General features: G+C 40.2%; 1 protein-coding gene across 1 annotated transcript in view; it reads right to left on the minus strand.

Moving 5' to 3' along the window:
* The window catches only part of Lonrf2 (LON peptidase N-terminal domain and ring finger 2), a 38,263-nt gene that overhangs the window by 13,471 nt on the left and 10,624 nt on the right, over positions 1-14,168 (minus strand). The window contains exons 2-5 of the mRNA XM_028775518.1: positions 8,407-8,525; positions 4,805-4,927; positions 1,147-1,302; positions 252-456 (exon numbers count right to left, since the gene is read on the minus strand). Of these exons, the coding sequence (XP_028631351.1) occupies positions 252-456; positions 1,147-1,302; positions 4,805-4,927; positions 8,407-8,525 (603 nt within the window). The remainder of the gene's footprint in view (positions 1-251; positions 457-1,146; positions 1,303-4,804; positions 4,928-8,406; positions 8,526-14,168) is intronic.

Here is a 14,168-nt window from a genome sequence, read left to right on the forward strand (position 1 = left end):
TGTATGTATGTATGTTTGTTTGTATATTGTCCAGCAAATATAAAAAAAGAATTGATCAATCTGGTACATATTCAGGACAATTGAAATTTCATCTAAGTGCTCATCAATATAAAGTCCTTGCACAATTAGCTCTAGAAAATGAGCTGGTATACTCATTTCCTTATAAATTTTACTTGTGTGAAGATGCTTTTAAAATCTAATACTCTATCCCTTTGTTTTCAGAACACAGTGGCAAGAAGCGGCTTGCTAACCTTTCTTGGGAATCTTCTCAGGGGTATTCACACCAAGCTCGTCGTCTTCTGCATCACTGGGAAGCTGCCTCTTCAAGGTGCTGCTTGGTGCCACTGGGATGATGCCTTCCAGTGCCTTTTTATCCTCTTCACAGTGGAGGCCCAGAATAAAATATAAAACCGAAGAATTGGCATCTGCGGGTATATCCAACTTCTCAGATGGTGTCTGTTTAAGTATAAAAAGAGAGCCCTCAATATTCAAGAACCACGCATGGGACACAAGGAAACAAAATCAAATCAAATCAAATCAAATCAAATCAATCCAAACCAAACCAAACCAAACCAAACCAAACCAAACCAAACCAAACCAAACCAAACCAAACCACATACTAGCCTTCTTAGAAATCTTAGGAAAGACACTGTAGAGATGGCTCAGCAGCAGGTAAAGTGCTTACTGGGCACCCAGTGTTTACCTCTAGTCTCTACAATGCACAAAATAGATCTCTGAGGAAGAAAAGGGGGCCTGAGCTCTTCACATGATTGGCTTTTTCCATTGGCTAATCAGAAATGCTTTACACCTTTCATGGTAAAGCACAGGATAACTTCTTTCTGAGAGGAGCAATCTTCACACCTGTAGCATATGCATCAATGTATAAATTATATATCATACATTCAGACCAATCTCTGCTTTCTTTGCTCTGAGATGAAATAATATCAGGTCTCCTGATGTTCTGGAGATGTTGCAAAAAGTGTGGAGACGTTTGGAAGGGCTCCAGAATTTCTATCACTGTCCCATTAGTCCCAATGACTTCACTTAAAAGTTTTAACTAGTTACATGTAGCTCACGTGATGTCATGATGCACAAGGAACCACCAACATAGTAGGTAACCCAGAAGCAGATACACACACTCCACACCTTAGGACTGTCTGCATTAGCTTGACCGCCTGCTTCTTCCAGAGGATACTGGGAATTCATCTGGCCATCACAAAGGGCCTTTGGTCCGGTTTCGGTGGAAGATGTTGAGGTTTGATCCTCATTTTCTGAAGCTGAGAAGAACACCTCACATATTACCTATAAAAATTTCAAAAATAGAAAATACATGGTGAAATACCCTGGAGGAAAAAGTGTCTAACATATTTTAATGGTTCAGAGTCAACAGAAGCCAAACAGACATGGCCCTTCCCCACAAACTGAAAAAGAATAATTGCCATGTTCAACCTGCCAATCTTTTAAAATCTAAACATTTTGAAACCATAGACAGTGTATTACTAATTATGTGTTCCAATCCCTTTCCACCTGTCCTATCAATGATAAAATACGGGCATTATGTCTGTCTTCTGTCTGGTTCCTATGAGCTACATCAAACCCTAAAGTGTCACAGTTGAAGGCTACAGAGTCTACAGGGATCTCAGATTAAATCCAAGATGTCATCGCCCAGAGGACTGAGAATTTTCTAGAGAGCTGCTCTGTTTATGGGCCAGGGAGCATCTGGTAACAGGCCAGAATTCTGGCTCAAGATTTACACACCATAACTGGGGAAGTGATGCCAGTTAGGCATTCTGGCTGCCAAGACTTGGAGACCCAGTGGAACCCAAGGGATTAATGTAAAAATGAAGAGAAGAGCTTGACACTGGCAAAAACATAGACAAGCTTTGTTTTTTAAACTTCTCTCTCTCTCTCTCTCTCTCTCCCCCCTTTATGCTGCATTTTGAGCATAGTGGTAAATAGTCTTTGTAATTGCAGGAAATGCAGCCTCATCGAGGATGTCAGAGTCACCATGTGGCTCTGCTATGGCTTCATCAGAGCTGTGGGGGGCAGGACTGCATTTCAGGCATATCAGTGGACTAATGTTAATTCTGTCATAATACATGTCCATCAGCCAGAGGATGCTGGCAGGGAGAAACATCACATCTTTTTTGGGGGGTGGGGAATCAATATAAACATTTATTTATTTATTTATTTATTTAGGATTATACATTCTTTTTTTTTCCCAATTTGCTTTTATACCATTTTAGTTATATGCAAGTATTTAGGTCAGTTCTAGGAACTAGCAATACAATAGATGCAAATAGTCAAGGAACAAGCAAGACAGTAAACACAAATAGTCAAAGAACAAGCAAGGCAATAAATAAAGTCCCATGATCACTCCTGTGATCACTGTTTCTAAGGGCTTATCAGGATGACCAAAATATCTGAGCCTACTTCCCTGTCCTAGCCCAAAGTCATTTTCATGTCTGAAGCCTACTTCCTTGCTCTAGCCTAAAATTTATAATCCTATCTGAAATTACTTCTTTGTTCTAGCCTAATATTTAGATTCCTGCCTAAAATTATTTCTTTGTTCTAGCCTAACGTCAGATTCCTGCCAAGAAGCCCCAAAAGCTCTCCACATCTCCCCCTTTTTTATTTCAAAAACAAGACTGAGCCTGTCCTATGTCATTCTGACAAGAGTGCCTTCCTTACTCGTCATGGAATATGCATTATCAAGAGCAATGTACTTCTGTCTTCAGTTGGTAAGGCTCTGTGCAGAATCTTACCCATCCTTGACTTGCCAGCCTGTTAAGTTAATAACTCTCTCTGGGGGCAGGCATTTTCAGTTTCAAGACATGTACTTTGGCTGCCGACATGTTGATGCTGTTAAAGACAAGCTTTAACACGATGGGCAGGAATAAAAGTATTCCCAGGACAAAAAGGGCTAGCATGATCAAGCTATATATGCCATTCTTGAAGCTTGACCTAAATGGAAATACTGACCTCAGGCTATGGATAATTTTATCGGCATTATCTGCAGCATCAAAGCTCAGCAGAGGAGCATTCTTTAAATTCATAAGCTCACTATGCAAAGTTAAAACAACCAGAGAGGTGTTAGAATTATGCCAAATACCCTGTGAGTGTCTTTAAACTTTTTTCCTAATTATAATGACTATTATTGTAAATTTTAGAAGTAATACAAATCCATTGGTATTTGGCATGATACTTGAGATAGCTCCTTACTCTTAAACTCTGAACCTTCTTCTAATAATTTGAATAGGATAAAGAGCATCAATCTGTTATTCTAAACACCTACCTAATCCTCTTGTATACTCAACACATTAGTAACATTATTTTGCTAAATGATTAACAAAAGTAGCTGTCTTACCATCTTGTGTCAAAGCAATTGGAGAAGCAGTGATGCTAGCAATTAATGTAATTAAAGCTGTTATACCAGCAATAATCAAGCCCACTACCCTCTAGCTTCTGCTTAAAGCCTGACTCACTTCTTGCAGTACTTGCAAGCTTTTTTCAGAATACCAAGGTCCTGTAATACTCAGAGCAATAAAACAAAAGCTGGTTGATAGACCCCCATAACAGACATGCCAGTTTTCAACACACTAACAGAATTAGAAAGTATACAATCAATATACCAGGCAGGCAAGAATCTACAAAACCCTGGGACCTGAGCACCCATGTTTCATTTGAGCTTGCTCTGACTTTTACAACAGTGAGGTGAGGGTCAGCTGAGAGGAGACACACATTCAGAGGAGGAGCTCTGTGGGTATGGCCAGTATGATGGAGGAACTCAGCCATGACTCGATATTACTAACACAAGTTGCCCCAGAGGCCAGAAACCTGACTGCAGGGCCGAGCAGTAGGCAGCAGATGAGTAGTGAGCAGCAGATGCCAACCAACAGCACAAGAAGGAAAGGTGTCTTCTCAGGAAGTTCTGCTTTAGACAAATCATGCCTATTTGTTTCATCTAACTACATTTCTAACAGGATTAGATGGTGTGATCTTATGGGTAAGATGCAAGCAAATTTCCCAACGTGAACATGGGATGGAAAACTTCATTGTGTGTAGATGATGAAGCTGCAGGGTAAACAAGATACCTCACAGGGAGGAGAGCACAGAAACCCTCTTCTGTGAGAAAACATTCCAAAGAAAGAAAGCTTTTCTTAAGACTCTAAAGTGGCTTCTCACAAATGTAGAGGGGAAAACTGACTTGCGTTCTAAAGTGCCACAAAATAAAATGTACTAGTCAGTAGAAATTATAACGTAGACGTATTGGTAGCTGCTTAAGTAAAACCATTAACACAGGAAACACTGAGAAAGGTAAACAAAAGCCCCCTAGTCACGGGAAAGTCTATGTAAAGGCCATGAGTACTGTCCAGGCACTTGGCAAGAGTGGAGTCCTACATTAAGCACGATGCAATGGTACATGTGTGCACCACGATGATAAAGCTTTGCTGCTCGTCACAGGTGAGTCTGTGGAGTGAACTGTACATGTGTCACAGTGCCTCTTACCGGGTCCTTCACAATTCCTAGCTCTGTCTCTACAGCCTTGTGTTTCAAGGTGACCTTACACCCCAGTCTCTTATCACAACTGGGGTGTGTGTGCACTGTCTCATCAGACACTGTGCTGCACACTCAATTAGAAATTATCAAATGCAGTGTGTATTATCACTGTGCTGTTCATTACACTGTCATGGGCATTTGAAATCACATTTGCTGCTCTTATGGGCAAAGGCTCCCAGCATGACACAAAGCCACATATCACATGTGTTACCCAAAGGAGGAAGTTGCTTATCAGAACGCATACCTTCTGTGTTTCTTTCCTCGCCGAGTTGCACTCAGGATTTAAAGCAAGGCAGTAGATAAATTCCTTTAACACTTCTTTACTTCTTCCCAATCCAGAAAGAATCTGGGCTTTTATATGGTGCCCCTGGATTTACCCAAAGACAAAGAATAGATTTTAAAACACTGCAAGGTTATATGCATCTGGTTACAACAGCCCTGGAAAATGTGTTACAGCAACTTGATTAGGTAGATGTGTATATCCTGTATCTTCCTGTCTTGATAACTGGCAAGCTTCACTATTTAATAAATACATCTGAAACCAGAATGCAGGGATGCCTGTAACTGATATTTGTGCACAAAGATGTTCTAAAGGATATGCTAAGAAGGAAAAAAGGAATCTGTCAACTTAATCTTATTGTTTATGATATTTATGGAATTCACATAATTTATAAAAACTCTTGAATAGCTAAAGTAATCTTGAACAAGGTATCAGTTTATATTTATGTCAAATATAAACTATAATAAGTAAAACAGTTATGATTTATATATCCTAACGTTTACCAATTTTTAGATGTGTATATGTGTGTGTGCTACAGATGTAGGTGCTCAGAGGCCAGAAGGTGGTGGGCCTAAGAGTGGTACATCTTTCTGGCATTTATTTGATATTCTTGTATCTTTTTCAGTAAAATACCTGTTCAAATCCCTTAATCATTTAACCAGTTGTGTGAATTATTACTGAATTGGTAGGATCAGCTCTTATAAGCTGAGCAGAATTCCTCTTTATCCTACAGTATTATATGTCCCTAATGTGTGTTTACCCTTTCTTCTCTATGTCAATATCTTTTGAAGATAAGGAGTTTCAAAAGTTTGACAAAGACTAACTCACCAAATCCTTGTTTTTATAAATGTGTGTTTTCTGGTTCTATTTATTGACTGTCAATCTTGCATTTATTTCCTTTCTTTTGTTCATCTTGGTTTAATAAGATTTATTTCTGTTTATGTGTCTGCATGTGACTATGTTCATATGCCATATGTGTGCAGGTTTCTGAAGATACTGGAGAAGGATGTTGGATGCCCTGGAGCTAGAATTGAAGGTAGTTGTGAACCATCCATTGTGGTCAAATTCAAGACTCCTGGAAGAGCAGCATGCATTCTTACCCATCAAGACACTCCAAACCCATACCTTCCTTCGTTTTAATTTGCTCTTTTTAATATAGTTTCATAAGAGACTAGATTTGTGACCTTTCTCCTTCAACAGAAGATGATAATAACATAAATTTTCCTCTAAGAATGGCTTTAACTACATCTAAAAAGCTAAGTGTATAATGTATTTTATCATTAATTTAATTAATTATCATTAATTTAAATGTTGGATAGTTCTCTTTTGATTTCTTCTCTTTACAAAGGATTGTTTAAGAAACACAAAGATTTCCTAGTTTTTGTTGCTCCTGTTAACTTCTAATTTTAGCTGTTTGAAGAGAACCATCATTGAAGAATTCAATATTTTGAATCTTGATATGTTCTGTGCACACTGGATCCAACAGGCATTAAAGGATATGTATGCTATATAGCTAAATGCATTTTTTCTACAAGTGTCAATTAGGTTGAGATGAAGTTTCCCAGTGTGTCTCAAATATTCCTTTAGTGTCTTCTGATAAGCTATGAGATCATATGGCCATTTAATTTTTGCATACTTTGTGTTTTCAAATTACATTCATACAGCCATTTAAATCTTCCCATGTCTTCACATTTAGTGTGAATTTCTAGTAGATTCCATTTCACTGGTGTTGCTTTGCAGGCACACTAATATATTCCCTTCCCACTTTGAATACGCCGTTCCCGTGTTGATTAGCTTCCATGATTCCTCATGAGATGTCAACCATCCGTCTTGCTGTTTCCCCATAGGCCATGCTTCTTGCTACATTCAAGACTCTTAACAATTCTGGCTTAAACAGCAGACTAACTGTGATTTGAGTTTATTTTGAGTGGTTTCTTGTTCATCTTGTGAAACTGAAATGAATGTTTCTCACTAAATTTGAAAGCCAATATATTTCCAATTTTCCCTTTCTCTATTTCTCCCTTCTCCTGCCAGGGTTCCAACTGAACATTCATTATACCACTTTATAATCCCACAGAACTGATTCATTTTTCTTTCTTTTCTGTTACTTAGATTGGGTTCTCACTTTCTCTGTAACTATCCTGTATTTCACCTTCTGTGTACAATGCGCTGTTCTCTTCTTCACCAACTCATAACTTTCAACTGTCATTTTGAGGTCAGTTTCCCTGTTGGGTTTGCTGTTATTCAAAAGGTATCATATTTTTTTTCAGTTCTTTGGATTTAATTTCATGTAACTTTTGAACTGATTTATACAGGATAGACATTTCTAACCCCAAACTGTGAAACTGGAAATGTCCCCAAACGCAAGGCGTCTTCAGCACTGGCTTGATGTCACCAGCAGAAAGTCCCAAGACATAAAGCTTTGTTTCATGCACAAAAATTTAAAAATACTGTATGAAGCTGTATGAAGGTTTTAATTACTTTTGCAAGCTGTATATAAAGCATAAAGTACATGCTTATAATTGTCTTCTCCTTGAGTTACATCATTATATATGAAACTATCCTCAAAATATGAAAGTATTCAAAATTCCCAAATTCATCTGCTCTCAGGCATTTTGAACAAAGATTTTGAGACTGTACTGACTGCATACCATTGAGCTAAATAGTATATAGAGTAAAGCACATCAGCAAAAAATAGCAAGAGTTAAAGCACATTGCTATTTAAGCATTATCTGAATCCAGGAATAAACTTGGTCCAGTAAATTAGATTTAGTATGAAATAATTGCTAAATTCAGACTACTATAAACTAGAGAAGATATGCACTATCTTCAGGTGCTTCATCACAATCATGATAACTTATGAATAGAATACCATAACCTAGGGCTTGAGTTCTGATCCTACTATCCATGCAAAAACAGCTGGGATAGTGGCATCTTGGGAGGCGGGGAAAGGAAGACCCCAGGGGGTTGCTGACCAGCCAGTCTATCTAATGAGTGACCTTGAGGCTCTGTGAGAGACTCTGAATCAAAATACAAGATGGAGAAGCAATGAGGCAGACATCTCAATGTCTCTGGTCTCTATCTGTACCTATACAGGTGTACATACATATACTATGTATACACACACACAGACATACACTCATACTCACACATGCACATAGTACACACACACTCACACACAAACACACATGCATTCATACTTATTCAAACACACACACATGTACTCACATGTATGCATAGCCACACACACACACATACATGTATACTTACACATGCACACACACTCACCCACCCACAATCCCACATGTACACACATACTCACACACTCATTCACACACACGTGCACTCACATGAATGCACAAACACACACACACAAACACACACACATGCATACTCACACATGCACATACAGTGCATACACACTCACACACCCACAATCCCACATGTACACACATACTCACACATTCATTCACATACACATGCACTCGCATGCATGAACACACACACACACCCCACAACCTTAATCACCAGATCATTACCAAATCCAACTGACAGGCATCAATCACCTTGGTCAGGAGAGGTTCCCTCTGACAAACTGTATCAGCATCCTGCAGGGCTTGCTCATAGTTCTTCATGGTTAAATATAACTCAGCTCTCAGCAGCAATAATGAGCTGTCATCTGGGGCTGGTAGACAGGAGAAATACAAATGACTACATTTTAAAATACATTGTTTCCAGCGGTTAAAAACATTAAGTCAGAAAATAAGCACACAGACAAATCTAAAGCAACTCTTTCCAGTGTGCATATGTACAGTTCACTGTTAAATGGGTGGGTATAAGTTACAGAGTTTCTTTCAGGAAAACAAACAAATTTAATTAGACCTCAGAATGCATCAAGAAAAACTAACTAACATAGACTGTTCCTTTAAGCACCCTAGCACAATGTCCATTAATAAATCAAGTACTTCCTTAACCCTATAATCCAAATCTAAAAAGCTTTCGAAACTAAGCTTCAGGTTTGAGGGTATTTCAGACTTTGGATTTTTAAATTAGAGGTGGAAGATACTCAACTTACAAAGAGAAAGAGGGCTTTTAAAATGGAAACCACTTCTAGACTCAATTGTTTTGTACCAGAGAAAGCCATGCTGCATAATTAGATATTTTTAAAGGGACACCTTAAATACATTTCATGGAAAGCACACTAAGAATCCACACTTTAAAAATGAATAGAGGGGGCTGTGAGACAGCTCTGTCAGTGAGGTGGTTGCCATACAAGCATAAAGACCTCAGCTTGGATCCCAACACTGAAGTAAAAAGGACAAAGGCAGGTGCACTGGAACATGCCTGCAGCCACAGCACTTCGGAGGTAAATTGGAGCTTGTTGGTCCTCAGTCATGGACACCTCGATTCAGGAAGATATCTCGCCTCAAAATAAAGTGGCCAGCATGTGAGAAAAACAGCTGACACCAAGGTTTGGCCTCCAGGCTCACATCCATCTCCACTGCACGCCCACATGAACACATACCTAAGGAAGGGCTCCACCAGACCCGAACATGGTGACCATGGCTCTTCCCTCATTCCCTCTGCCTTGCTAAAATCTGTTAGGTTACATTCTAAAGCTACCCCCAAGATCCCTTCCCTCATTTGGCCACTTCCTCCTTCTGAGACTGACTACCAAGGTCTACTCATCAAAGTATTGAAGGCCAGCAATCAGAAGCCCCCTTTGGCTCTACTAATTAACATGCCCAATTAAAATTAAATACATGAGGTTTTCCCTTGTACCTTTGTGAACTGCCATTTGCCTATGGGACATGTCTGTCTGTCTCCTTCTCTATCCAAAGGCGGCCCTCTGTCCCCTCCTCCTCTCTCTTGCCCCTTTTTTTTCTTCTTCCTCTTCTAGCTTCTAGAAGTTCCTTTGTCCCTGTCCTCTGTCCCTCTGAAGCAGATAGATCTCTTTATGCTGGGAATTTGGTCTTAGGATGTCTTGTACAGACACTGGTCCTTTTGCATACACATGCCACACATCAAGAAAATTGGACATAAGAATAAAATTATCAGGACCTGTCTTTGAGTCATTTCTGTTCCTGTAAGTAACCCCTTGCCCATATTCCTGTAAGTAACCACAATAAAACTCACTGGTTCAACAATTTGGACTTTGTCAGTGTCTGTGTTTTGGTCTATCACGGGCTACCTATCTGGGATCTAGGGTGAGTAGAAGTAAGTGTGTGTAAGTGTGTGTGTGTGTGTGTGTGAGAGAGAGAGAGAGAAAGAGAGAGAGAGAGAGGCATCTCCCAGGAAAAGTCATCCCATATAACACTCACTTGCTCACTCTTGTCTCTGGTAATACAGTCTACTATGGAATTCTTTGGTATAGAGAGAATATTTCTCTTATGGTTCACGGCTCTCTCAACATCAAAATCAAGTGCAAACGTCTATGTTAGTTATGATCCACAATGAGACCTTATATGTTCCATCTTTGACAATGGACATACAGACTGAGAGGTGCTCACTGACAACACTCATAAGCAACTCATTTTTAAAATGTTTGTATATGCACATGGGTGATTTTCCTTCATGTAAATCACCGCATCAAATGCATGCCTGGTGCCTTCTGAGGCCAGAAGAGGGCATCAAATCTCCTGAAACTAGAGTTACAGATGGTTGTGAGCTGCCATGTGGGCTCTGGAAATCCAATCTAGGATATCTATAAGTGTATCCAGTGCTTTTAACCTCTGAGTCATCTCCCCAACCCCAAGAGTATTTTTTTTAAACAACATTTTCCTCTATTCTTGAGAATCTATACATATATACAGTAGACTATGAACATATCCACCAACATCTGCCCATTCCAGCTTCAGAAATATCCTTCCCGCCAGGCAGTGGTGGCACATGCCTTTAATCCCAGCACTTGGGAGGCAGAGGCAGGCAGATTTCTGAGTTCAAGAGTTGGAGGCTAGCCTGGTCTACAGAGTGAGTTCCAGGAGAGCCAGGGCTACACAGAGAAACCCTGTCTCAAAAAAAAAAAAAAAACAAAAAAAAAGAAAGAAAGAAAGAAAGAAAGAAAGAAAGAAAGAAAGAAAGAAAGAAAGAAAGAAAGGAAAGGAAAGAAAGATCCTTCCCAATTTCTTGACTCTACAGGTTGCAGTGACAGTTTTTTTCCCCACACCCTCTCACTCCCCCGAAGGATATCTTTTAGAAAACCTAGCCTCTACACCTGGCACCCAACCTGAAGGGCTCTACACTTGTTCACCTTTGCATTCAAAATTGGCCTCAAGACCCTTAGATAACTGATCCAAATGGCCACCTAATGGCACCTAGATCCCAATATTATTTGAGACTTTCACAAATGCTGCAGCCATAGGGGAAATGGAAGGAGATTCTCTAGGTCCAAGCTATCTCTTACCTCCACTCCAAACAATCTTTCTGTCCTTCCTATTCCCTGACAAAGCTCCTTCTGGCTATGAAGTCTGAACATGATACCTCAGATGGGAGTCACAGGAAAGCATTTGTCATAGTTGTCCATCAAGCCCAATCAAAACACAGAGGATACACCCCACTCTCTTAACTCCTGGGTGTAAACAGGATAAAAGACGTGCTTTAACACTCCTCAAAGATCCTTACTTCCCTAACATTATCCATCCTAGATGATACTCATCCATCCTCTCTGCCCCATGGTCATTCTATCTCTCATTTCAGACTTTAACCTCCACACACCAGCTACCTAACAATACGGTTCCTGGCTGCTTTGGAATACTGGTTGTGTGTCCCTCCCAGGTCAGACCATCTGTAGCCTCACCCTTTGGACTACTAGACTCTCTCTAACCCTGCCTTTTATGTCTGAATGTTCACAATGCCTTGATCTTTGCAGCACTCAAGTTTACAACTGCCTACCTGCTGGGTTGTCTTATGCTATGCTGTCCCTTTTTCAAAACCTAGGGGTGGTACCCAGTGAAGAACCCTTGCCAGTTCCTATCACAGGGCTTATAGCAGATTGGCAAGACAAATGAGTGGTTTAGGTCCTATCCTTTCTCACAGTCCTGGGTATGACCACCTGAGCAGTGGGTGGGACTAACTACATTTCTAGCTATTTACTATAGGTTTTCTTCTGAGGTCATCCAGTGAGTGACCCAGACCATCCTTACTCTCCGGAGCCAAACAGACTCACTGGCTGCCCTAGTGTTACAAAATCAGCAAGGATTAGATTTACTAACAGCAGAGAGAGGTCATCTTCATCTCTTCCTCAGGGAGGAACATTGCTTCTGTGTTACACAATCTGGTATAGTCAAAAACAAGATCGGACAACTCCAGGAAGATCTCCAAAATAAATGTAGGAAACAGCTTGATGCTTCTGGCCCATGAATCACTGACAGTCCAATATGAAACTGGATGCTAGCTGTCTTAGCTTGCCCCTCCCCTTTCCTTAATCCTATTAGCCACACTCTGCCTTATAAACTTCTAGTCTAGATTTCTTAAACAACAGACCTAGAGATTTCTAAGCAGAATTTTAATCAGTTGCTATGACAGGATTAGTAGCCCCCAGCTACAGAGCCAGAGGCCTGCACCTCCTAATCATATTCTGATGTTAAAGGTCAAGTTAGATCCAAGGACTTCGATGGCCCCAGTCAGCAGGAAAAAGGCTAATGATAATGCTTTCCCAACCTCTGGCTGTTGATTACTAATAAACAAAAAAGAGGGGCATATAGGGCAAGAGGTCTGAGCCCACATGTGGGATTGAAAACCTACCAAAACCCACCAATCCCTGAGCTCAAAAACCCACCAATCCCTAGCTCAAAAATCACACCAATCCTTGAGCTCAAAAAGCCAAAAAATGAACGAACAAACAAACAAACCTACCAATCCCTGAGCTCAAAACAAACAAACAAACAAACAAACAAACAAAAAACTCCACCAATCCCTGATCAGGTCATAATAACTCCACCAATCCTATGCCTCCCTGGGAAGCTCCTCACCAGCAGAAACCCTATATAAAGCCTGCCTCTGTTCAGCTGCCTGCTGCTTCTCAGAGGCAGCCACTCTATGGGCTCTCCCAGAAAATCTCTTGTGTGTGGTTTGTTGTGTGTGTCGTTTGACTCTGTGGTATTCCTTGGCCTCTGACTGCAAGGATGCTTTTCCTCTCAGAGCTGTAACAGTTACAATGTCTTCCATGTACATATGAGTAACATTAATTGAACTTAGTGGGTTATCAAAAAAAAAAAAGAAGAAGGAAAGAAGGAAGAAGAAGAAAGAAAGAAAATATTTTTAAATTGAGAATTTTCACTACCTGGAAGGCATACAATTATTAACTCATAGGACCTGCCTTTTTAAAAAGCACGTTGTTATACTGGAAATATAACTGTAGACTAATAATTTCTCACTGAAAGATTAGGTAAAAGTTCCTTAACTATACAATTACATGCATTTTGATACCTCTCCTTTGGGGGTTTTTAGAAATCTAAACAAAAGATGCTACGGGAAGTAGAAGCAGAGCTTCTGAAACAAATCCATGGGCCCCACACCTTGTGCCCACTACATTCATTCTCTCAGATCCTGACAGTCTGCCAGCTGGCTCTCTTGGGTTTTTCACACAGTCATATTATGTGCAGACAATTTACTTTTTTTTTAAACTGTAATATTTCCCACCCGTTCCCCTCAGTCTCATGTTGTAAAGTACTGAGAGTTGACCCTCACCCCTCCCTTAGTAGGAATTTAATCCAGAGCCTTGTCACCATCACATTCTCAAATTTAAAAGACTATGTATGTCTAGAGCTGGGGAGATGGCTCAGTAGTTAAGAACATTGGACGCTCTTCTAGATCTGGGCTCAATTCCCAGCACCCACATGGTGGTTCATAACCATCTGTAACTCCAGTTCCAGAAGAGGCCACACCCTCTTCTGGCACCTGATGGCACAGCATGCACATATGTGTGAAACAGCTAAGGTGATGCCATTTTTTCCTGACTTTATTTTCAGACGTTCCTCGGCCTTCCATCCCAGTAGCCACAGCCACCATGGCAGTGCTTTTGGTGGGACTGTCCATGCCCTGACCATGTCCAGATGTATTAACCAGAACAGCTGATGTCTGTGCCAGCTGAAACATAAACTGAAATAAGCAAGTGTAAGTGTAAATCAGAGATAATTGTCACATAGTGCCTGAGAAATACCATTAAGCTCTGTAAAAATACAGATGTTGTTCTGACCTTTAAAAAAAAACAAACTGATGTAATTGTGGGTTTTGTCTTGAAAAACGCTGTACCCTCGAGCTTCTGCACCAAGAGACTCTGAGAAATGAGCTGACTCTTGGTCACTGCTTAGAAAAAATGATTCATATG

This window comes from Grammomys surdaster, unplaced genomic scaffold (genome assembly GCF_004785775.1).
Source record: "Grammomys surdaster isolate TR1022 unplaced genomic scaffold, NIH_TR_1.0 255, whole genome shotgun sequence".
NCBI classification, from domain to species: domain Eukaryota; kingdom Metazoa; phylum Chordata; class Mammalia; order Rodentia; family Muridae; genus Grammomys; species Grammomys surdaster.